This window comes from Balaenoptera musculus, chromosome 16, assembly GCF_009873245.2.
Source record: "Balaenoptera musculus isolate JJ_BM4_2016_0621 chromosome 16, mBalMus1.pri.v3, whole genome shotgun sequence".
NCBI classification, from domain to species: Eukaryota; Metazoa; Chordata; class Mammalia; order Artiodactyla; family Balaenopteridae; genus Balaenoptera; species Balaenoptera musculus.
In genome coordinates this window covers 16,199,182-16,221,930 of record NC_045800.1, presented here as the reverse complement: position 1 = coordinate 16,221,930, position 22,749 = coordinate 16,199,182, and the positions used below count along the sequence as shown (strand labels likewise).

Below are 22,749 nucleotides of genomic sequence, written 5' to 3'. Positions count from 1 at the left end.
TTTTAGACCTGGTTTTGAAAGGAATATTTCAAGAAGTAATGTTGGTTATTTATTTAACAGGAGTTTTTGTACCTAAATGGCAAAGAGGCTTAGTTGGAATATTTTCTGATGAACCAGATATTTCCTTACCCCACAGTATTTAGGAATCAATTCTCCCCCTGGGTGGTCGTGTTGGGAGTTGGGTTTTTGGTAGAAGCCTTTGTAGATCTCTGATTTAAATCCAAATACTTTATCACAGTTTTTATTTTTAAAGTAAATACCTTAATGTGATGTTTTACAGGCAAACATTCAAGGCTACCTTGGTTTAAGTACTGCTTAGCTTTAAGAACTTTAGGATTTCTGGTGCAAGAAAAGTACTTGACAGGTCATCACCATGCTTCTGTTAGACGTTAAAAAGTCCTGTGTGCTGAGCACTGCGTTCAAGGCGATATTTTCATTCCTATTATTGCTTTTGCCTTGGCAGAAGGTGACATCAGAGCAGCGTCACATGCCCACCTGGCAGGTGCTGATAGGTGATGTCTGAATTTACATGAACCCCTTGTCTTTATATTAACAGCAGTTTAATCATTTCATAGTGTAGGCTTTTTGTCTGGTTCAGGGCTGACATTTTGATGTCCCATTTGAATTGGACTTAAAAAACCCCCCACAAAACTGTGGTCCCTGGGCTTACATATCAAAGGCTTTACTGTTTCTATTTTTAGGTCCCAGCCCTTGAAACTTTTTTACCTTTTCTAGTGAAGGTGTGAAGAGTTCAACCCTTTTGGGGTCCCAGTAGTGGCAGAGGGAATGCCTAACAAGATAGCCTTAAGTGATCTTTTCCCAGCCAACCCATTTTCTTTCTTTTAAAATAAATTGGCTTTTAATTACACATGTAATATATAAATATGTTCTCCTTGGAAAAACTTAAACACTACAGATAGATCATAAATATTTTTTTTCTCCAAATGATCCTTATTCCAGCCAACTTGCTAAATGCTTTAGTTCTAATAGTTGATTATTTGATTCTCTTGCTTTTTTAGAAAGATAGCATTTAGAAGTAATAACAGGTTTGTCTCTTCCTTTTGAAATCTTATACTGCTTTTTCTTGTCATCTTGCATTGTCTAGAACCTTCATAATAATGTTTTAAAAAGTAGTGGTGACAGCATGCATCTGGTTCTTGACTTGAAGGGACTTTTTCATCATTATATGTTATTTTCTGTGGATTACTTGGTAAGGAATGTTTACTTCTATTCCTAGCTTACAAAGAGTGTTTATTAGGAGTGTTGAGATTTGTGGTTTGCTTTTCTGCTTCCTTTCAGAAGATGTTTTTTCACATTTAATCGGTTAATATGATAAATTACCCATTAGTATATTTTCAGTTGTTGAACCACCTTTGATTTCTTGGATGAATGCTGTCTGGTCACAATACCTGATTCTTTAAGCACTGTTGAATTTCACTTGCCAATATTTTAAAGCTTTTTTTCATCTGTGTTCAAAAATGAGATTGTTTGCTTTTCTTTTGCAATGTGTGTTAGCATAGCTCTGATACAAAATTCTAACTTTCTAAAATGAAAAATATATAGTCCTCAAACGTTCAAGCTGCTATATTCATAGTGTTTTCTTTCTTATAATTTAAAAAGTCTTGTCAGTATCTGTACTTAAGGCCTCCTTTTCAGTTCTGCCATTTAATACTGCCCTAGGCTGTCTTTTTATTGTATTCGCCTTTTCAATGAGCCAGAAATTTGGTTTTGTCATTTTTAAAACCAGCATGTTTATGCTATAAACTTAATTACTACTACTAAGGCAACTTTCCAGGTATTGGTACCTTTTTCCCCCCCCCAAGAATTATTTAGGAGTGTGTTTAATTTCTAGGAGGAGTACTGACTTTCAGTCACTTATGTATGATCAGCTTCTAAAGATGTTTCCCTTGTGTTAATTTTACTATTAAAATCTTCTTTCAGCCTTACCTATGCTACTTGATTTAAGGAGGCTTAAAGTCTCCTGCTAAGATCCCACCTTGTAGTTCTACCAGTTTTTACTGCACATAGTTTGAAGTTCAGTGCATAAATAACCATGATGTTTCCCCCCTTGAAGTAGAAGTCTACCAGGCCTTGCCCCAAGTCGTTCCATGAAATACAAGAAAATACAATTAACGTTTTATTAAAAAAAAAAAAAAAACTAACCCACTTGGGACACCAAGTGTTTATGACAAAGGAAATAAATGCCCTGGGATTAGAAAGACAATAAGACTCAAAAGACCTTTAGTTCTCAGGAACCAGTGTTAAAGAACTCTGATTCAGAACCCCCAGAAATGAGGCTGAGAGATGATAGGTGATATGTTCCAACCGGTGTTAACCAGTGCCATCAGAAGAGAAGAACGGTCAACACAAAGAACAGCACTGCCAATTTTAAGAGAAGAAAGAGACCACCAGAAACAAAATTCGCCCCTTTTTTCTTGGAAAGGGCCTGGACATAGAGCACAACTTAAAAAAACAGGGACTAAGAGAACATTATATTAAATAACTCTTCTCTTAAAAATCACTTCACCACAGGACTGAATCTGTAAACACAGGGTAATCTTGTTTCTATGGTAATGTAAAATGTCAGTTAAATCTCAAAAGACACTTTTCACTGTTCTAAATTACAGGATTTTAAACATCTTTTTTTCTATGTAATACAGCATCACTTAAAATTTTATTTAAAAGCAATTGGTTCTGGCCTGCTTTAGCCTGAAAAAAAGTCCTTAATTTACTGGGAACAGTGCCTCAGCTTGGTCCCAAATGTTTTCCCCGTTACCATTTCTCAAAAAACCATAGATGGTTTTACACAGTTGAAGACAAGGACGGTTTAACCCCTGACACTGCTAAGAATCAGATAGGAGATGACAGTCAGGAGTTTAGACCTTCTCAATCACCAAAGCCATGTGATCAGTGGGACAGGGCCCTACTACCTTAATTTTTCTCTTCCACCAAAGTCTCCACATCAGAATCTTTTCACTTAAAAACCTTGATAAGGCAATTGCTGAAAACTTCAAGGAAGAAACACAGAATACCCCTAAATACAGCAATGTAATGTTTACAACCAATAGACTTAGGTCTCCAAAAAAGTCTTTTTTGTTGTCGTATTATTTCCTTTGGCCCCGCGAAGGGACAGAGCCTCCTCTTAGCTGAAGTTTTCCATTCATAGAACCCCAGTCCTTCCTTTTCCTTGTAAACAGACTCACCCTTTTACAGAGTTGCTGCTTTAACGAAGACTGTAACGAAGCAGGATTGTCACCAAGGTCCGTATTGACAGCAGAGTCTCTAGATGAAGTTTGTTTCCTAACTTTCTCCTTTCTTCTCCCATTCCTAGGGTACCATTCAAACACCAGCATCCCCCCAAAAGAAGAAAGTTAGTTTTCCTCTGTAGCCAACCTACCTATTCCTAGAAGAAGCTAGGAATAGAGACGCCAATTAAGTAAGGTTCAACCCCTGTGTGTCCCCCACTGCTTAGAGCACGTGTTCAGAGATTTTGAGGCCATGGAGCAGCAGAGAGGGGGGTGAGTGATGTCTGCCGTGGCAGTGAGGTGGCAGTGGCTCATGTGCGTGCACGGATTTAATACTTAGTCATTGGTGCAGGTGCCTCAAAATATCTCCTGCAGGTAATAAGCAGGATAAAAATAAGGAGCAGAGTTTGCCAAAAACACAGGCAGCTCTAGGCACGCTCTTTACTGTATAAATGAGTCAAGGATTCATAACACTTTCTGTCTAGCCCTCAGGGGAAAAACCCAGCAGTGGCATCGGCTCCCTGTTTACGCCTTACTGAGCCTTTGCCACCAGCTGGCCGGATGGCTTTAGGCAAATCCGTCACCTGTCTGAATCTGCTTCTTTAGTTTTCATGGCAGAAGTCCTTCAGAGTCACTGAGGTTTTTTTTAATTGGAGAACTGTCCAGCCCCAGTCTGTCTCTGAACTGCAGCTCTCCCCCGGACTCTACTGATAATCACGTGGCGGGCAGTGCAGGGATTCACGCGCCCTCAGGCTGACTGGTAAGGACACTGAACCAAGCGCAAGCACCTTTCTGGTTGGTCAATGCCAAAGAAAGACACAGCAAAGCCCCCGCCCCTGCCCCTTCCTGCTGAGAGCAGAGCACTCACTCGAAGCAGTGAAAGTGCCACCCGCATCAGAAGGGGGCCCCCGCTGTAGTGACAGTTCTGCTGTCCACCCGTGGCCCTGAAGGAGGCCGGGAATGACCGCTTACCTTGGCTTTCTGGAGGACGGTGCCTTTGCCCGTGACCATGACGGACAGAGGCCTGTTCTTGAGCGCGGTTGCGGAGTTGACTGGGGTACAGTCCGGGGCAGGAGTCGGGGTGGCAGCTTTGGGCTGTGGTGACAGGAGAGAGGGAGGGCTGAGTTCAGGGCGGGGAGGGGTGACCCCGTCCCCAAGCCCGTTCCAGGAGGCCCTGCAAGCAGCTCAGAGGAATGCGGCTCCCGAACTCACGCGGGGGCTCACGTTCTCCAGGTGGGTGGTGTCTACGGTCGTGCCCAGCGTCACGGGCCCGGCCTCGGCCTTCTTCAGGCTGTGCTTCACCTCCACGATGCTGAGCTCCAGGTCCACACGCCTGCGCTCCTCCACCCTGCACTCCTCGTCGATCTCCTTCAGCTTCTCCTCCAGGCCGGCCGCCGCCCCCTTGTCTGCAGAGAGAAGCCAGTCGGCTGCAGGGAACAAACAGCCCTTCAGCCAAAAGCCCCACCAGGGGGGAGGCAGGATTCGCACACGCTCTGCCGGAACGGGACCCCAAGTGGCCCCGGACCACAGCTCTGGCTCCAACACTCAGGGCTGGGATGGGCCTCTGTGTAGTGGGCGGCCTCCCAGCCCAGGTCCTGTGTCCGCACTCCACAGAGGCTGGGGAGGCCCTGGAAGAAGAGCTCTGCCTTCACAAGAGGGCCCGAACCAGAGTCCTAAAGTCCCTTCTGGTAGAGAGACTCTCAGTTGTTTGGATACCTGCTATTGTGACAGCGACCCCAAAGGGACAGAGAAGCTTTATTAATGACCCTTGGAGGATGGCTGGGCCATTGCAACCTGCCCCACACGGTTCCCCCCATCCTTCTGGCGTGTGCTGCTTCCCTGGGCCTAGTGGAGCAGTGGTCCTCAGCCCTGGCACCTTCTCAGCCCTGTTTTATGCTTCCCTCTTCACCCTGGAGTTCTCAGGTTGGTCCTGTAGCACCAAGAAATGACGACTTACGAAGAGTCAATCCTAGGAGCTCGCTGCTAGAGGAGAGGATGGTACCACATGTGTTCAATATAGAATCCTGAGCATGAGCGACTGCTAATGAGGAGGAGTGATGAAAGTTCTGAAATTGACTGCAGTGATGGCTGCACAACTCTGTGAATATACTGAAAACCACCTGTAAATGGGTTATCGTATGGTCTGTGAATTCTCTCTCGATAAAGATGTAATGTTAAAAAAAAACAAAAACAAAAAAAAACAGGGGGTCACTTTGTGCCCCCATGACCTTCCGCCACCAATCATGTTACAAGCTTCCCAGAGAGCATGTTATAAGCTTCCCAGAGCGCCCAAACCTGTTTGTTAGTGTGAGTCTGCAGTTTAAATATTAACTGAGCCCAGAGTTACTCTCTGAAAACGAAGTCAAATGCTGCTGAAAGGTCTTGGGAGAGACAAGGTGCTAGGAAACGGCTGAAGAATGATAAGAGGATGACTTGGAAAATAATCTACAAGGATTCACATTTCTTTAAAATGAACACAAACTTAAGGTGCTTGTAAAGAAACGACCAGATGAGGCATTAGAGATGTGGTTAATGTGGAAACCATGACCCGGGGCTCCCGTCAGCCAGCCCAGATGGCAGGAAAAGACCTTGGCACTGCATTAGAAGATGGGCCAAGAAATATTCATTTGTGTTAAGTGAGAATCAAACACTTCAGGTCTAAACACATAATTTTTGGAGAACTTCCTCCTTTCACCAGCTTTTCCAACTACGTCCTGGTACAGGACAGCGACCCTTCAGACAGGCTGGAGGGGGAGGGCTTTGCAGAGAGCATCCACCAGTGCCAAAGGCTGACGGGGCTGCAGCCCAGGTGCACAGATCCGGATTCGTCCCCCGGAAAGCCCAGGCCCCTCCGCGGGCCCTCTCTGCTGGGGGGCCCCTTACCTGTACACTTCAACAGGGCCTCCTTCAACTCCCGTTTCTCCCTCCGGAGCTGAGCCAGGTGCCCACGGATTTCTTCCTTCTTCTTCTCAAGCCTCTCCTTCTCCTCTGTGTACCGCTTCACCTCGGCTTCTGTCCTGTTCTTGCCGAGTTTGATCTCTACAGACCCAGAGAGGGGAACCCCCGGGTCAGCCAGGCTGGCCCCTGAGGGCTGTCCCACCCCACTCCACAAGCTCAGACGGAACCCAGGGCTTTGGTAGTACATTAGAGCTGGATGCCAGGCCGGCCTAGCACGGACGGAAAAGGAAATGGGGCCCACCCTTTCTTTGCTGTGTGACGTTGGGCAAGTCCTTCACCTCTCTGAGCCTCTGTTTCCTCATCTGAAAGGGAGGGAATTGGGCTAACTTCTCCAAGCCCTTTCTAAAACCTTCAACTCTTATCTAGCACAGGCACCTGCATTGGTTGCCTTCAACCTGTCTTTCACAGGTGGGCTGGCCCCGGCTGGGGCGACGGGCACAGTGTCAGGGCAGCTCGGTGGGAAGGAGATCTTCTGCTGTTCAGTCTGGATTTTGACTGCCGTGATTCCCAGGGACGGCTCCTTAGGTTCCTGACTCCCCTGCTGCATCTGCTTTGGGAGAAAGCAAACAGGACCCAGCTGGCCGAGGCACCCCAGAAGCTGAGGCCAGCTCACCTGCTGGGGGACCCTCTGTACCTGCAACTCGGGGTTCTCTGGAGACTTTACGAGGGGCTCATCGGGGGTGGGGTTCAGGTCTGCAGGGAGGGCCTCGGCCGGAGGGTCCGGCTGGGGCGGCGTGGGCGAGGGGGCCCGGGCCTGTGCACCGCCGGTGCCGTGCAGGAAGGACTTGACGGGTGTGAGGTCCAGGTATACGCGGTCGGGGTCAGGCTCACTCGGAGCACCTGTTGCAGGAGCAGCTTCCTCAGGGGCCTCCCCCTGCATAGGGAAGAGACGGGGGGGCTTTCTCCACTGCCTCGGCTCCCTGGGCTCTGAGGGGGCCCTGCCGCAGGTCTCCTGTCCCCTTCCTTGTGCCGGAGTTCGCAGGGCCTCCTTCCCAGGGAACCTCCTGCTGAGCTGGAGTTAGAAGGCCTGGGTCTGCCATTCAAGAGCTGGGGGACCCAGGAGACAGTACTTCATCTTCCCGACCTCACTTCCTCATCTGGAGAGAAGAGACTAGTAGTACCTCCCTATCAGGTGGCTGGGATTAAATGAGATAACCCACAGAAGCCCTTAGCACAGAGGCCCATGCCCAGTGAAGGAAACCTGCTGTCAGGGTGATTATTGCACCTCAGCTATGAGCCTCAAAGGCTAATGGTGTCTGGACAGCTACATGTAAAAGAATGAGATAGAACATTTCCTCATACCATATACAAAAATAATCTCAAAATGGATTAAAGACCTCAGTGTAAGACCTGAAACCATAAAACTCCTAGAAGAGAACATAGGCAGAACACTCTGTGACATAAATCATAGCAATATTTTTTTGGATCTGTCTCCTAAGGCAAAAGAAATAAAAGGAAAAATAAACAAATGAGATCTAATTAGACTTAAAAGCTCTTGCACAGCAAAGGAAACCACTGATGAAATGAAAAGACAGCCTATGGAATGGGAGAAAATATTTGCATATGATATGACCGACAAGGGGTTAATATCCAAAATATATAAATAGCTCATACAACTCAATATAAAAAAATCAAAAAATGGGCAGAAGTCCTGAACAGACATTTTTCCAAAGAAGACATACAGATGGCTCACAGGCGCATGAAAAGATGCTCAATATTACTAATTATTAGAGAAATGCGAATCAAAACCACCACAAGAGCAGAGCCTCCCATCAAGCCTCTTAGATAGCCTCAACCACCAGAGGGCAGACAGCAGAAGCAAGAAAAACTACAATCCTGCAGCCTGTGGACCAAAAACCATAGTTACAGAAAGATAGACAAGATGAAAAGGCAGAGGGCTATGTACCAGATGAAGGAACAAGAAAAAACCCCAGAAAAACAACTAAATGAAGTGGAGATAGGCAACCTTCCAGAAAAAGAATTCAGAATAATGATAGTGAAGATGATCCAGGACCTTGGAATAAGAATGGAGGCAAAGATTGAGAAGATGCAAGAAATGATTAACAAAGACCTAGAAGAATTAAAGAACAAACAAACAGAGATGACCAATACAATAACTGAAATGAAAACTACACTAGAAGGAATCAATAGCAGAATAACTGAGGCAGAAGAACGGATAAGTGACCTGGAAGACAGAATGGTGGAATTCACTGCTGCGGAACAGAATAAAGAAAAAAGAATGAAAAGAAATATGAAGACAGCCTAAGAGACCTCTGGGACAACATTAAACACAACAATATTCGCATTATAGGGGTCCCAGAAGGAGAAGAGAGAGAGAAAGGACCCGAGAAAATATTTGAAGAGATTATAGTCGAAAACTTCCCTAACATGGGAAAGGAAATAGCCACCCAAGTCCAGGAAGCGCAGAGAGTCCCATACAGAATAAACCCAAGGAGAAACACGCCGAGACACATAGTAATCAAAGTGGCAAAAATTAAAGACAAAGAAAAATTATTGAAAGCAGCAAGGGAAAAACCACAAATAACATACAAGGGAACTCCCATAAGGTTAACAGCTGATTTCTCAGCAGAAACTCTGCAAGCCAGAAGGGAGTGGCATGATATACTTAAAGTGATGAAAGGGAAGAACCTACAACCAAGATTACTCTACCTGGCAAGGATCTCATTCAGATTTGATGGAGAAATCAAAAGCTTTACAGACAAGCAAAAGCTAAGAGAATTCAGCACCACCAAACCAGCTCTACAACAAATGCTAAAGGAACTTCTCTAAGTGGGAAACACAAGAGAAGTAAAGGACCTACAAAAACAAACCCAAAACAATTAAGAAAATGGTCAGAGGAACATACATATCGATAATTACCTTAAACGTGAATGGATTAAATGCCCCAACCAAAAGACATAGACTGGCTGAATGGATACAAAAACGAGACCCATATATATGCTCTCTACAAGAGACCCACTTTAGACCTAGGGACACATACCGACTGAAAGTGAGGGGATGGAAAAAGATATTCCATGCAAATGGAAATCAAAAGAAAGCTGGAGTAGCTATACTCATATCAGATAAAATAGACTTTAAAATAAAGAATGTTACAAGAGACAAGGAAGGACACTACATAATGATCAAGGGATCAATCCAAGAAGAAGATATAACAATTATAAATATATATGCACCCAACATAGGAGCACCTCAATACATAAGGCAACTGCTAAGAGCTATAAAAGAGGAAATCGACAGTAACACAATAATAGTGGGGGACTTTAACACCTCACTTACACCAATGGACAGATCATCCAAAATGAAAATAAATAAGGAAACAGAAGCTTTAAATGACACAATAGACCAGATAGATTTAATTGATATTTATAGGACATTCCATCCAAAAACAGCAGATTACACGTTCTTCTCAAGTGCATACGGAACATTCTCCAGGATAGATCACATCTTGGGTCACAAATCAAGCCTCAGTAAATTTAAGAAAATTGAAATCATATCAAGCATCTTTTCTGACCACAACGCTATGAGATTAGAAATGAATTACAGGGAAAAAAAACGTAAAAAAGACAAACACATGGAGGCTAAACAATACGTTACTAAATAACCAAGAGATCACTGAAGAAATCAAAGAGGAAATCAAAAAATACCTAGAGACAAATGACAATGACAACACGACGACCCAAAACCTATGGGATGCAGCGAAAGCAGTTCTAAGAGGGAAGTTTATAGCTATACAAGCTTACCTAAAGAAACAAGAAAAAAAAAAAAAACCACCACAAGATACCACCTCACACCTGTCAGAATGGCTATCTTCAAAAGCCTATAAATAACAAATGTGAGCAAGGATGTGGAGAAAAGGGAACCCTTGTGCACTGTTGGTGGGAATGTAAACTGGTGCGGCCACTATGGAAAACAGTACGGAGGTTCCTCAAAACAGTAAAATAGAACTACCATCTGATCCAGCAATTCCACTCCTTGGTATATATCCAGAAAAAGCAAAAGCACTAATTTGGAAAGCTATACACGCCTCAGTGTTCATAGCAGGACTATTTCTAGTAGCCAAGATATGGAAGCAACCCTAGTGTCCAACAGATGAGTGGATAAAGAAGATGTATGTATGTATTATATATGTGTGTGTATACACACACAGGGAATATTACTCAACCATAAAAAAGGATGGAATTCTGGCATTTGCAGCAATATGGATGAATCTAGAGAATATTATGCTTAGTGAAATAAGTCAGACAGAGAAAGACAAATACTGTATGATATCACTTGTATGTGGAATCTAAAAAATAATACAAACAAATGAATACAGCAAAACAAACAGATTCACAGATATAGAGAACAAACTAGTGGTTACCAGTGGGGAGAGGGTAGGCAGGAAGGGCAAGATAGGGGTATGGAATTAAGAGATACAAACTGCTATGTTGATAAGCAACAAGGATATGTTGTACAGCACAGGGAATTACAGCCATTATTTTGTAATAACTTTTAATGGCATATAATTATAAAAATACTGACTCACTGTGCTGTAAACCTGAAACTAATAGAATATTGCAAATCAGCCACACTTCAATTTTCAAAAAAGGCTAATGGTGTTGCTGCTCCCCATCCCACCGCCACACCCCGCACCCCTGGCACTGACCAGGGTGATTAACCAGCTGTTTTATCTAGACAAGTCCCCACGCCAGGCAGACGGCACTGCCCCACTGTACAAAATATGACCTCGTTGCGCCTCGGTTTCTGCACTGGTGGCCCTGAGGGTGACCTGGAGTCCATTCCTCTTAGGGACCATCTAACGATCTCTGGCGTTGAGGCATTGAGGTCTGGCAGGAAGAGGATGGGCAGCCCCAGGCTGCAGCCCAGCCGGCGTCCTTACCACAGCCGTCAGCTCCGACACCTCCACGTCATCATACAGCAGCTCCTGGTGATCCTGGCTGGGCAGGCCGTCGATGTAAGTGTTCGGCTCTGAGAACTTTCTCTGCATCAGTCTGGAAGACACGGCGAAAGAGGATTCAGGACAGGGTGGTAAAAGCCACCAGTCTCAAAGGATTCATAACAATGAGACGTGCAGAGAAATCTGTGGGCTGTGCAGGAGGCCTGGGGACTAGCTCTGACTGCATTTTAAAACAAATTCATTTATTTAGGGGTATCCCCTCCCTCCCTCCCCAGGGCCTTCTTACTAGAACTCCTGGTTCCAAATTTCTCTTCCCTAAAAACAAACTTCCCTCACCCCGTACCCCTCCCCTCTTGGAATCCTTTTGCCATCTTCTCGCCCTGATTTCTCCTTTTCAGGATCTCCTTCCAACGACAACAAAATCCTTTCTCGCTTCACCTTCACAATACACTTGTCCAGCACAGACCAGTTGCTTTCCCCATTTGGGCTCAGCCGGCTTCTACCCATGCTACTTCTACCCCTCCCCCGACGCAGGACCACTTCTCCCCGAGTCCCAGTTTGCTCATCTGGGAAGCAGAAGTACCACCCCTGCCCTGCTTACTCTAGGGTGTGCTGGGACCCAGCGATGGAGCCACGGGAAAGTGCTGCCTTCACAGTAAGGAAAGCAGAAGGCCAGGAAAGGCGCCAACTCTGCCTTCAAGAGCTGGATAGCGTCTCATGAGAGCCAGGGATGCTGTGGCTGCCCCCGGGCCAGAGGCCTGGCTCAGCTCTTTGCTGGGCCTCCTGCAGGGCTGCTCTCTGGCCCTGGCCTGCCTGCTGCTGGGTAGAACAGGGCCCACCCTGAGCTCCCAGCTGCCACCCTGCTCGACTTGACCACCAGAGGCCAGCCTGGGCCTCGGTCTAGAAGCATGGCTGGGAGTGGGAGGGTGCAAAGCGGGAGGCCCCTTAATACTCACAGCAGAGAGGTTTTGGCGGCGCTTACGATGCAGGAAACCCTATCGGCATCCACATAGTCGTAAGTGAATTCTTCTGGGTCTGTCTTGGAGCCCGACTCAGAAAGCAGGAGGCCTAGCCAGTGGCCCATTTCCTCGGAAGACTTGGCCTGGGAGGAGGCCGAGAGGGACATGAGCAGGGCCGGAGTGTGCTGCCTGGTGCCCCACCCCGGGCAAGGCCTCTGAGAGCCCTGGGGCCATGCTCTTCATTTTCACTAGCATATCCCATCCCCCAGGGACCCCAAATGATATTTCCTGCTACTAGTGACACCCTGGTGCCACCTCAATGATGCTGTGGACATTTGTCCCAAGTATCACATGTGATGTTTATAAACACGTATTTCTGGAAGGCTAATGGACCAGGAGAGGACTGTTAAAATGTATGTATTTTAAGGTCAACACCTCTATTTTATGAATGATCACATTTCAGTTTACAACCCTAATCCATTTATACAAGACTACCTGGATCCCTAAGAAATAACAAAATTCAAATTTATTTTTGTTTATGGTTTCAATTGTCAAGATGTCTTATACACGTTACACCAGGTCAGCTGGCTCTGACAAATCGTGAACTAAATTCCAGTGAAGTTGGTGCCTGATTTTCTCCAGGGGACAATGCATTCTAATCAAATATGTATTACATTTGAGTATTTCTATTAAAATGCCAACAGGGTTTCTGGGCTTTATAATGAGAAAGAACTGGGAATTCTATAAATACTACAGGTTTACTTTCATGAGGAAAAAGTCACCATGCTGGCATTACACAACACAGCTCTGCCACCTTATTGCTCTATTCCCGCGATCAGAGGGGCAGCTAAAAGTGCAGTTTGACATTTAGCTGGTTTCCTTTCCCCACTCATTTTCAAGTGGATTTCTCAATACAGCTTTTCACGGGCTGCTTCTAGTTCCTGCTACCACCATCCCTGCCCTGGGCGATGGTAACAGCTTCCTAACGGGTCTCATTTTATCCCTTCCTGTCCCCCCTTTCCTCTGTCCCCCACTCAGCAGCTGGAGGAAGAATCTTGGAATCCAAATCTGAACATGCCACCCTCCCTTGAAACCCTTTAGGGTCTCCCACTGCTCTTAGGATCCGCCCCCCCTTCCCTCCCCACCTTGTCCCACAGGCTCTCCCTACACCAGCCCCCATCCGCCCAGCACGCAAACTTTCCTACCTATTCATAGCGCCTGCCCCACTGCTGAGTGATTACTAAGTAATCAGTTGGGCAACCACTGAATAATATCTCACTCTCATACTAGCGTGTAAGTTCCACGACAGGGAGTCTGTCTTGTTCACCGTGTCACTGTGCTGAATAGGTATCTGTCAACAGGATGGATGGATGCAGGAATGAATACAAGCTTGTCCCTGGGAAGCAATTGGGATGTGGATCTTTTAGCCACCAGAGGGCAGTATTGGAGCAAAATCTGGATGAAGACCCCTGGATACAGGACTAGATGAACAGGGATGAACTGGGGTGTGTGCTTAAGTGCCTGTAAAGCCCTCTGGCTCAGGCCTGCCCGGCTCATTGCAAGGCACTAGGTCACCTCTTATTTTTGTAAATGTAACATAACATCAAACAGAGGATGGGGAGTGGGAATAATGTAACTGTGTCACAAACCTTATTATTCCCCCCCCAGATAAGCCCTAACAGTCAGCATTTTTATGTACTGACCCCCATCTGGTGATACACAAACGAAATCACAAACCCGCTTTGAGTCCCCAGAAAGTTTTTCCAGCAGCTCCGGGAGTTATAAATACTCCTCCTGCCCTAAGTGCAGGAAGTAGCTCATTGTCCCGTTCCTATAACACAACCACCCTGAGGTCAGAAAGGGAATGGAAATTTTTTTAAAACGCAAACAATCTCAGGCAAAGGAAGTAAAAATAAAGGGTGGCTAAGTTGACTCTCCCACTGTAGGACTGCGGTCCTCAGGACCTGCGGCAAGCAGCCGTGACCACGACCTCTGCCCTGGCCGTGCCTCCCCACTCCCACCCCAGCCAAAGGGCCAGCGGTACCTCGAGCTTGGCCAGCTCCTCGCCGTCGTGGAGGATGCGGAAGGAGTAGAGGTGGTCAGGGCTCGGGTCCGGCACCACCTCACAGCCCACCAGGCTGAGGGGCTGCTGGGCCGCTTTGCTGCGGTTCCGGTCCTGGTAGAAGTACAGGTGACTGTCCCTGACGGAGCACCAGCGCGACTTCCACTGGCTGTTCACCAGCACGTTCAGGTAACCTGCGGGGGGAGGGGGACGCGGCTTCAGGGCCGGTGGGTGGCTGAGGGCTGCCCTTGCCTCCGGACCCCGGAGAGGCTCCTCCAGATCTCGGCTCCAAGGCTTGCCATGCTTTGCCCGAGAGACTTTCTTGCCTCGTAGAGGCTGTGAATTCTCCTTTGGGTTAGCCGCTAGATCCTTTGAAGGTGGGCAGCACTGTGCTACTGGGTTTTGAAAAAGGCCTGTCCGGAGGGAAGTGAGTCGTGCCTTGGTCTAGACCAGGCAGAGAGTGTGTGTGCGCGTGTGTGTGCGCCTGCGTGTGTGTGTGTGTGCGTGTGTGTGTGTGTTTGCAGGACCGAGGCTGGCTCCCCCACCCCGGCCTCCTTGTCTCCCGGCTCCACGCCCCTGCCCTGCAGCAGCCCTTTCCCCACCCCTGCCGGCCCAGGCCACCTGCAGGAAGCTCGCCCCAGCCAGGGTGTCCTGGCCGCAGGTGCGATCCCCTCACCTCCACAGCCTTAGCTCCCGAAGCTCCCCTGACACCTTGCCATCCCCGGTCGCTCGGTCTCAGCCTGCAAAGGCCTCCTCCCCTCGGCCAGCTCCTCCACATCCTCCCAGAGGTGGCTGGCCCTCCTGGGTCCTGCCCTCCCTGCTCTGTCGGCCTTCAGAACACTTGAGTCCTGGAACAGTGACGTTCTCTGCTTCCATGTCAGCCTCCCAACTGGACACAAAGCTTGTCAAGGGCAGGAACTTGCCACGTTCGTCTCCAGCGCCTGGGTCTGTGCCCCTTGGCCTCTCCACCAGGGAGCCCTTCTTTCTCCGCCGGCACACAGGGGCTGCCAGTGCTGGGTGCACCCATCACGTAGGCCTTTCTTGTTTTTAAATGGTTGCATGTGTTGGGTTCAGCTTCCTCCCCAACTTAGATGAATATTTACGGAGCTGACACCGTGTGCCAAGCACAGCCTTGTCCCTGGGGCTGGAAAGATCAGTAAACATCCAGTCTTCAGGCCCCTCTGCCTGCCTGCCCCACACACCGTGGGTTGACATCTCTCTGTGCTGCTCACCTTCCCACAGGCATTGGCTTACAAAGCGGATGCCTTCTCCATCCTAAGGGACCGGCAGCTGCTCTGAACCTTAGCCGGGAAGAACTAGGCCCATGCAACAGGGTCAAAGTACATGGCCACCTTCGCACCCAGTCCAGTGCTGGACACTCAGTGGGGATCGTGAATTTCTCAGGGCCACGAGACCATCACATCACAGTAGCAAAGTGGAAGAATGTGAGCCCAGGACCTAGGAACTCTGGCTCATTCAAGCAGGCGCCCCACTCACCCATCATAATTCTCTGGACCAAAGAGAGGCGGGGAGCTCAGACACTGAGTCCTGGAAAGGAGAGTATCTATGTTCTCTCTGGCCCTTCCCCAGCCACAGGGGACAGGAGCATGCTTCCCTGCTGAGTCACTGCCAGCAAGAACCCAGCCACATCTCCCAAAGTGACTCACTGGGACCAGGCTCCCAGGCCCAACACCGTGCCCTCTGAGGCCACAGGGGCTGGCAGAGCTGGGCCGTTACCCGGCACCCTGGCCAGGGAAGCAGGAGGCTCCAAAGGTAGGGCCCTGTCTGCTGCTGCCTTCCTGTTCCACCAGCCCACCCTGCCAGCTGCAAAACACAGAGCTGAACTGGGACTCAGGAAGAGAGCCCAGGGCTGGTACACGGGTTCCATGAGGAGGAGGAAAAGTCCCAAAGATGGACAGTAGTGGCCTTCAGGCCCCGAGGGGTAAGTATAGCAATGAGCTTTGGGTTGGAAGCCAGGATATTTTCTGGGAAAGGTCTCTCTGTCTCTCTCTCCTGTCATCAGTTTCCTCAAGGCCGAGTAAGGGCAGCAGAGATGACCTGGAGGGCCTCCCAGCACCCACACATCCCCTGTGTACCAGCGACACGGGCTTTTGTCATCCCCTTAACGGGTCTTACCACTGCCCTCTCAGAGTCTTTGCTCCTGCCCGCGGGGGCCATCCCAGACCGTTTAGCTCCCGCCCGGCCTTGGCAGCTCAGGTCCAGGAAGCCATCCATCTCTGTCTACAGAGTAAGAAAGGTTCTTTCCGTCCCCGAGTCCTTGTAGCTACTAAGACGGCACAGTGTGTGGTTATGGGTATAAGGCCATCATCTCTGTTGAGCTGTAAGCTCTCAGGACTGTGTCCTCCACCTGCTTGGGCCCCTTTCCCTAACACCGTGCCTACCGTGCTCCGTACACATTGATCAAATGAACATATAACTTTAAAGACTGTTAGGAGGACAGCCGTCAATTACCCTTCACTTCCGCACACTGCAGCAAGAGGGTCTGGTGAGGCATAAAGAGCTACCTGCAGCGAAGATCAGCAGAAACTGTGGACTGTGGGCTCACTCGCCCAAGAGGTGCTAGAGCAAAACCCCAAATCCCTGCCCTGGCCGTCTGAGCTGCCTTCCTGGAGACGGGCTGCGGCCCAGCGGGGGAGCCCGCCCTCTGGCCCAGGAGGCGGCTGTGAGTCTTACTGGATGTCTCGAGGGACCTTTCCGGAGGCTCCAGCGAGGTAGATTTCTTCCTGCCCAGGTTCATTAGGTTGCTCAGTTTGAGGCCAGCAGAACATTTCTTCTTGACTGTCAAGATGAGAGAAAAAACCTTCAGCCTTGCACACAGCCTACCGACGTGCCCTCATGGAAGATGGAAAAATTTGCAGACCTGTCCCTGTCCTGTCTGCCCCTCCCTGTGTGCGCACATGCGCACACACACATGCACACACACACGCACACGCACACACACACAGGTCTGTGCCCCAAACTTGGATCCACAGGCCAGTCAGGTGTCTCTAGAGGCACACCAACCTCTCTTACAGAACATGTCAGCACTGGAGAATCTTTACAGACTGAATTGGCTCAGAGAGATCTGAACTAGGGTTAGCAAACAAGAAGAGATGAAAGAATATTCTACCCCCAGCAATTCATGAAACATAACTTCAGTCTGGTCCTCTCTCCCTTTTTCCGGGATCTATCAGCTGTATATTTCTAAGCAGTTTGGAAATTGGAGGCATGTTGGAATTAGCTGTTAAAACTCAGTAGGGTTGAGCCAGACAGCCGAGCCTCACAGCCCAGGATACCACCCCCTCCCAACCCTAGGCCGAGAGCCAGAGCGTGTGTACCATCTTTGGTCTCTGGGACCTCAGGGTGGCCATCTATGGAGCTTCCATACTCCGAGGCTGACAGGTACTTCTCAGTTACATCTGGCTGTGGAAGAGAGAAAGACAAGTGGGTGATCTTGCCTGGGAATGGTTACCTGGGAGACCACAATTTAAGGGAAAATAATAGATGACTCTTGGGTGTAGGCTAGGGGTCACCTTGGAGTCCAAGTCACTGGTGGGACATGGCCAGGCTTCCCTGGGTCTCCCTAAAGGACCTGCCTTTGCCTTCCCTTCTGAGGTTCCCCACCCCATCCCAGAGCATCTTTCCCTTCTTCAGGCCACCACATACCCTTGATCATGAGTTCTCAAGATGACTGCTCCGCTTGGTGTGACAGCGGCTCCGTAGCCAGTGGGCAGGGCAGGTAGCCAGACCCCGGGTGCGTGAAAGTCTGCATCGCAACCGAAGCTGACTGTCAGGCTGGGACCCACCCATACCAGGAGCGTGAGGACGTCTTTTGAGAATTGACTGTACTACCAACACGGCAGGCTTTGGAGAAGGGCTGGCTTGTCCTCACAGGGTCAGACCACGATTCGAATCCCACCTGGAGCATTCTCTAGTGCGGCAGGGCCTCTCTGAGCCCCACCCTGCGTGTGTATAAAATAGGGATAACACCCCTGTCTGCATTCTCAGGGCTGTTGGGGGACTAGAAACGGTCCCTAAAGTAGACACTCAGAAGATTCCAATCAGGCTTCTTCTAGAACCACTGACTCCAGACCTCTGGAAAACAAGCCCAGCGACTCCCAATCAACAAGGCCTTCGCTGAGGACCAAGGAATGCTGTACCTGGCCAGGGAACCTGTGTGCTGGGTCTTTAAGGAGAGGTCTTGTTTCTCACCCCAATGTGAAGGAATCTCCAAGTTTACTCTGACTTTCATTTTCTTGTGAATGACCAAGGAATGAATAAGAACGAAAACATCAGCCCCCCTTCTGTCACTCTAGAAGGCTGTGGGTTTTCCTCCATGGGGGTGGCCCGTGCCTTCCCAAAGAGCAGAGGGCCTCCTCCCTGCTCAAGGCTTCTGCCCACCCTCTGCCTCCCTCCCTGCCGCGGGTGGGGACCCCAGGATGAGCCACAGGGACCCTCTGTGCACAGCAGGCTTCCAGGCACCCACCTGGGGACATGGAATGTGACCCCGCAGTGACAGCCCTCCCCTCGGCCAGCCCCCAGCCCAACTTTCTCAACTTTGACCCTAAAGCAGGGGTCCCACAGCTCCATGCAAATCAGCAGTAGGGCCCTTTGGTTGGGGTCCACAGCCAGACGGTTGCCCCTGAAGATCTACTGGGGGCTAAGTGGGAAGGAAGAGCCTTGAAAAATAAATCTCCCTGCCCAAGAACGGAGGCAAAGTGACTTTTGTCCCAATAAACCTTCCCCCAAGCAAGAAAATATTGTAGGCTTCTTCATCCTCATCAGTTTCCCTGCCAAGCTGAAGCTACTGCCCTTAGCCAAGCACTGTATGTTTCTTATCAATTGGGCTGAAGTGCAAGAGCAAAGCTCCCCATCTTAACGCCTTTAATTTTATGGAGACAAAAATGGAATTGAACTCTCTTTCAGGCAGGGTAGAGGCTTACTTTCGGACAACTCAGGCGCTGGGCATCTGGGGTGTACTGGTTTCCCTCACAAGCTCCTTCAGAAGGCAGGCCACTCACCTCCTGGATGACCTGAAGGAAGAGGAAGACCCTTCAGGCCTGCACTCACGGCCAGACCAAAGCTGGAGCCCCCCCTAGCCACGTGTGGCCTCGGGACCCAGCCGGGGAGGGGGCGTGTTCCTTAGGCCCTGTCTCCTGCAGGCCCCCAGGTGTTTGGTGGCGTGCCAGGGAAGCGGGGCGGGGAGGCAGGGGGCAGGGTTGGCAGCAAAGCCCAAACAGGGCCAGGGCAGCCAGCCCTCAGCTCCTCGAGCCCCCTCTCACCCCATCCTGGGCAGGGGTGGCTGTTCGCTGTGGGGGTAAAAACCCACATTTGCCAGATGGCTCTCTGGCTCCTGGGGGCCGTGGGGCTCTCTGTGGAGGGTCTGCGTGCTGCCTGGGACTCCAGCCTGGACGCTGCCTTGGTCCAGGCCAGGCTCCCAGACATGCCTGTCACCGTCCACCCCAGCTCCCCCGGGAAGGAGCCTTTGAACTGGCTGGCGATGCCTCGCTGCAGGCCAGAAGGCAAGTGGATTTCAACTGGAGCCCAAGTCCAGGTGGCTGAGAAGGTCGCAGACCTGGCCCTGCGATCCATTTCCCTAAGACGGATGGCTACCACTGACGATGCAGGAAGCCCTGCGAACTTGAAGGATCATAGACACTTTACCCCTGACCACAGCCATCCCTTTGAAAAGGCTGGGGAGCCCCTGGGAGCCCCAGAGCGGAGCAGGCCCACTGCCCCCGCAGCCGGGCGCCTCCCTCACCCTGAGCCACTGCTCAGCTTGGTCCTTGCTCTGCAGGCCCAGCACGATCACGTCGGCGTTCATGGGTGTGATCTTCAGCTTGTGCTCCTTCTTCCGCACTTGCTTCTCCTTGTGCACCACACTGCTGCCCAGCAAGTTCACGTCCAGCTGAGGACTGTGGTCCTTGGAGGTCTTGTAACACTGGAAGAGGGGAGAGGCGAGACATTGCTTGGCCGGGTTCTGCAGAGGAGGGGGGCCGCTGGGCAGGGCAGGACCCGCCGAGGGGTGGGCTCTGCACGACAAACCCAAAGGCTGGACACCCCTGTGCAAGTGCGGAACCGTCACCGCCAACACTGGCAACGCGTGTTCTCGGCGTCAGGGTGACCAGGCAGCTGTCTCTGTCTCCCTCAAGCCTCCTCCTCCCGCTCGCCAGAGATGCCCCAGGGCCCTGCTTATCCAAGCTGCTCTAATCCCACTGCAGACCACGCCGGCTCCTAAAATGTGTCCTCTGCAGGCAACTCCCACCTCTCCAGGGTGGAAGGCACTTTTCCCAGTTCTCTGCCTCTCGGCTTCTGTTCCTTGCTCAGCTTCCCCAGTAAGGGTTCCCCAAAGGGGATGAAGGCCCAGTTTATCATCCGATTCGTTAGGAGATGATGTGTTAGCAGAGCAAGGAAGCGACTCTCTTCCCTACCAGAGAAAATGCATTACCCCTCTGTTTCTCACTTGTAAAATGGAGCTTCTTTACGGGGCTGCTTAACAGGATTACCTGAAAAACACCTGCACACAGCAGGGCGGGTTGTAACCAGTGAACAAGGGGTGTTTATAATGACTCCATGGAACTTCACATTGGGACATAAAACCAAATTTTAATTTAAAGTAACAAGAAACAGGGCTGTGGTCAGAGTACTATCTTCTGATTCCCTTATGGGTCTCATCTTATCATCAGTCATTCAGAATATTCCAACTTTTGAGAAGAAACCAGTGGTTCTCATGCTGCACCTGAAAGCAGGAGCCGCCGCTGGGGCTGGGGGCTGGGGGCTGGGCGGGTAGCCCTGACTGGGCAGCAGGCTCCGCCCCAAAAGGACTGTAAGGAAGAAGGAGCCCACAGACCAGGGGACAAAACGATCCCCGGAAAAAATATCTGTGGGATGGGATCGGGGGTGGGGGGGGGAGGAGAGGGGGCGGTCATCACAGACCCCTTTGAAAGCCTGCTGAAAGTACGAGCCCTTCCTCCTTAAGAGAAAGCACGTTCATCCACGGACACGAAGCTCTGCATGTGATTTCGGGCTGGGGGAGAAGTAGAGACCCCCTGATGTACCAGGCTCTAAGCACCTGGCATCAGGGACCACCCGCACCTCCACTCCGGGGAGAGGAGGGCACTCACCAGGAGCCTGGTGTCCTTGATCACGCAGAGCTGCTTGGCCCACTGGCCCAGCCACTTCTTGCGCCACAGGAAAGCACAGATGCGGGCGTCACGCATCAGCTCGATGCTGGCCTCGGGCGAGGGCCACTGGTAGGGGGCCGACTTGCCCTTGCTGCTTTCGTCCTCGTCGTAGGACTCGTAGGAGCTGCTCACGGCCTCTCCGTCCTCTGCAAGGAAGAGCCCTCCGTCACAGCTCCAGCGGGCGGGGCATGTTCCTAAACAGGCTCTGCTCCTTCGGGAGGGAGGGGAGCAGGCAGGAGCAGCCAGTGGTCCCCAGGCCACCCCGTCCCCTCCGTGCCCTCGGACCAGCCCACAGGCACCAACCACACACCCAGGCAGACTTTCCGGCCCCCCAAACCCCTGAGCAGAGCGCCTTGGGTGCTGCCTCCGGCCGCAGACACAGGTGACGTAAAACCAGGAGTCTCCCTCTTCCTCCTCAAGTCCTGTCGCCTCAGACCCCATGGAAACCTCTGACCAGACACGGCCCTCAGACGTCTGCTCTTGAGAAGTCCAGTGCCCCTGCTTGGGGCCTCCATTTCCTCCGCGGAAGGATGAAGCAGTGGGGTGAGATCACTTCTAAGGGCCCAGGAGGAGAGGGTCGCCGTCTGAGCCCAGAGCTGGGCGAGCCTCCAGCAGCGGCCCACCGGGCCTGCCCTGTCCCTGGTTCTGTCCTGGGAACAGCAGGAAGCAGTGGCTCCTTGGAAGTAAGAGACGAAACAAAGCACAGCAGGAGCTGGCTCTCCGGGGGAGGCGGCCACACTCGCACTCCTAAAGGCTGTCCGCATAGTCACGATTGCAGCCCTTCTGGAACATCGACTCTTATCTTCCGCGGGCTCTGTTCTCTTTCCCTCCCCACAGAACGCCTCCCGTCACGAACGTGGGCCCTTCTGCTCATCTCCACCTGATACCCTTCCTGTCTAGCAGTGAGCCACCCTCACGTTTTTATTCTGTTTAAAAGAATCCCAAAACGCACCAAATTGCACCCGATCCTATGCCCGCTCTACATGCCTCGGTTTCTGCCTCCACCACCCTGCAAGAATTTCTCTGTTCCCCAGGCCTCACTGCCCTATTCAAGGCCAACAAAAGCTAGGTGCAGAAAAAAATCAGTCAATCAAACCCCGAACTGCAGGACATGGAGAAAGGAGAACCTCAGGATCCAGATCCAACCTCTGGCTCAGCACAGGAATCCTGTCTGTGGTAACCCTGCCCCAGCCTCTGCTTGAATGCCCCCATGGATGGGGAGCTCATACCCCCCGATTGCTGGACAATTCCTTCCATTACTGGGCAGCTCTAACAGAAAGTCACATCTACTTCCCTGTGACTTCTACAGACACGTTCTGTCCCCTTGAGTCAGAGTGAATGAAACCTCTCTTTCTTCTCCACATTACCCATCAGAAAAGAGACAGCCCATGGGTCCCCCATCTTCTCTTCTCCAGAAGCCTCT

General features: G+C 50.3%; 1 protein-coding gene across 13 annotated transcripts in view; it reads right to left on the bottom strand.

The window, feature by feature from the left end:
• Window positions 1-2,124: 2,124 nt before the first annotated feature.
• The window catches only part of AFAP1L2 (actin filament associated protein 1 like 2), a 100,110-nt gene continuing 79,485 nt past the window's right edge, over window positions 2,125-22,749 (bottom strand). For 6 of the 13 annotated variants that reach the window (XM_036829050.1, XM_036829057.1, XM_036829060.1 and 3 more), the window contains 14 exons: window positions 21,267-21,472; window positions 19,904-20,083; window positions 19,086-19,175; window positions 17,481-17,565; window positions 16,837-16,941; window positions 14,125-14,336; window positions 12,078-12,223; window positions 11,104-11,215; window positions 6,838-7,077; window positions 6,579-6,753; window positions 6,129-6,284; window positions 4,458-4,672; window positions 4,218-4,340; window positions 2,138-3,327 (listed from right to left, as the gene is read on the bottom strand). In XM_036829050.1, coding sequence (XP_036684945.1) covers window positions 3,301-3,327; window positions 4,218-4,340; window positions 4,458-4,672; window positions 6,129-6,284; window positions 6,579-6,753; window positions 6,838-7,077; window positions 11,104-11,215; window positions 12,078-12,223; window positions 14,125-14,336; window positions 16,837-16,941; window positions 17,481-17,565; window positions 19,086-19,175; window positions 19,904-20,083; window positions 21,267-21,472 — 2,072 coding nt within the window. In that variant the 3' untranslated portion in view covers window positions 2,138-3,300. Of the gene's footprint in view, window positions 3,328-4,217; window positions 4,341-4,457; window positions 4,673-6,128; window positions 6,285-6,578; window positions 6,754-6,837; window positions 7,078-11,103; window positions 11,216-12,077; window positions 12,224-14,124; window positions 14,337-16,836; window positions 16,942-17,480; window positions 17,566-19,085; window positions 19,176-19,903; window positions 20,084-21,266; window positions 21,473-22,749 lie in introns of all 13 variants that reach the window. The other 7 variants (XM_036829062.1, XM_036829053.1, XM_036829063.1 and 4 more) reach the window with 5 other exon arrangements.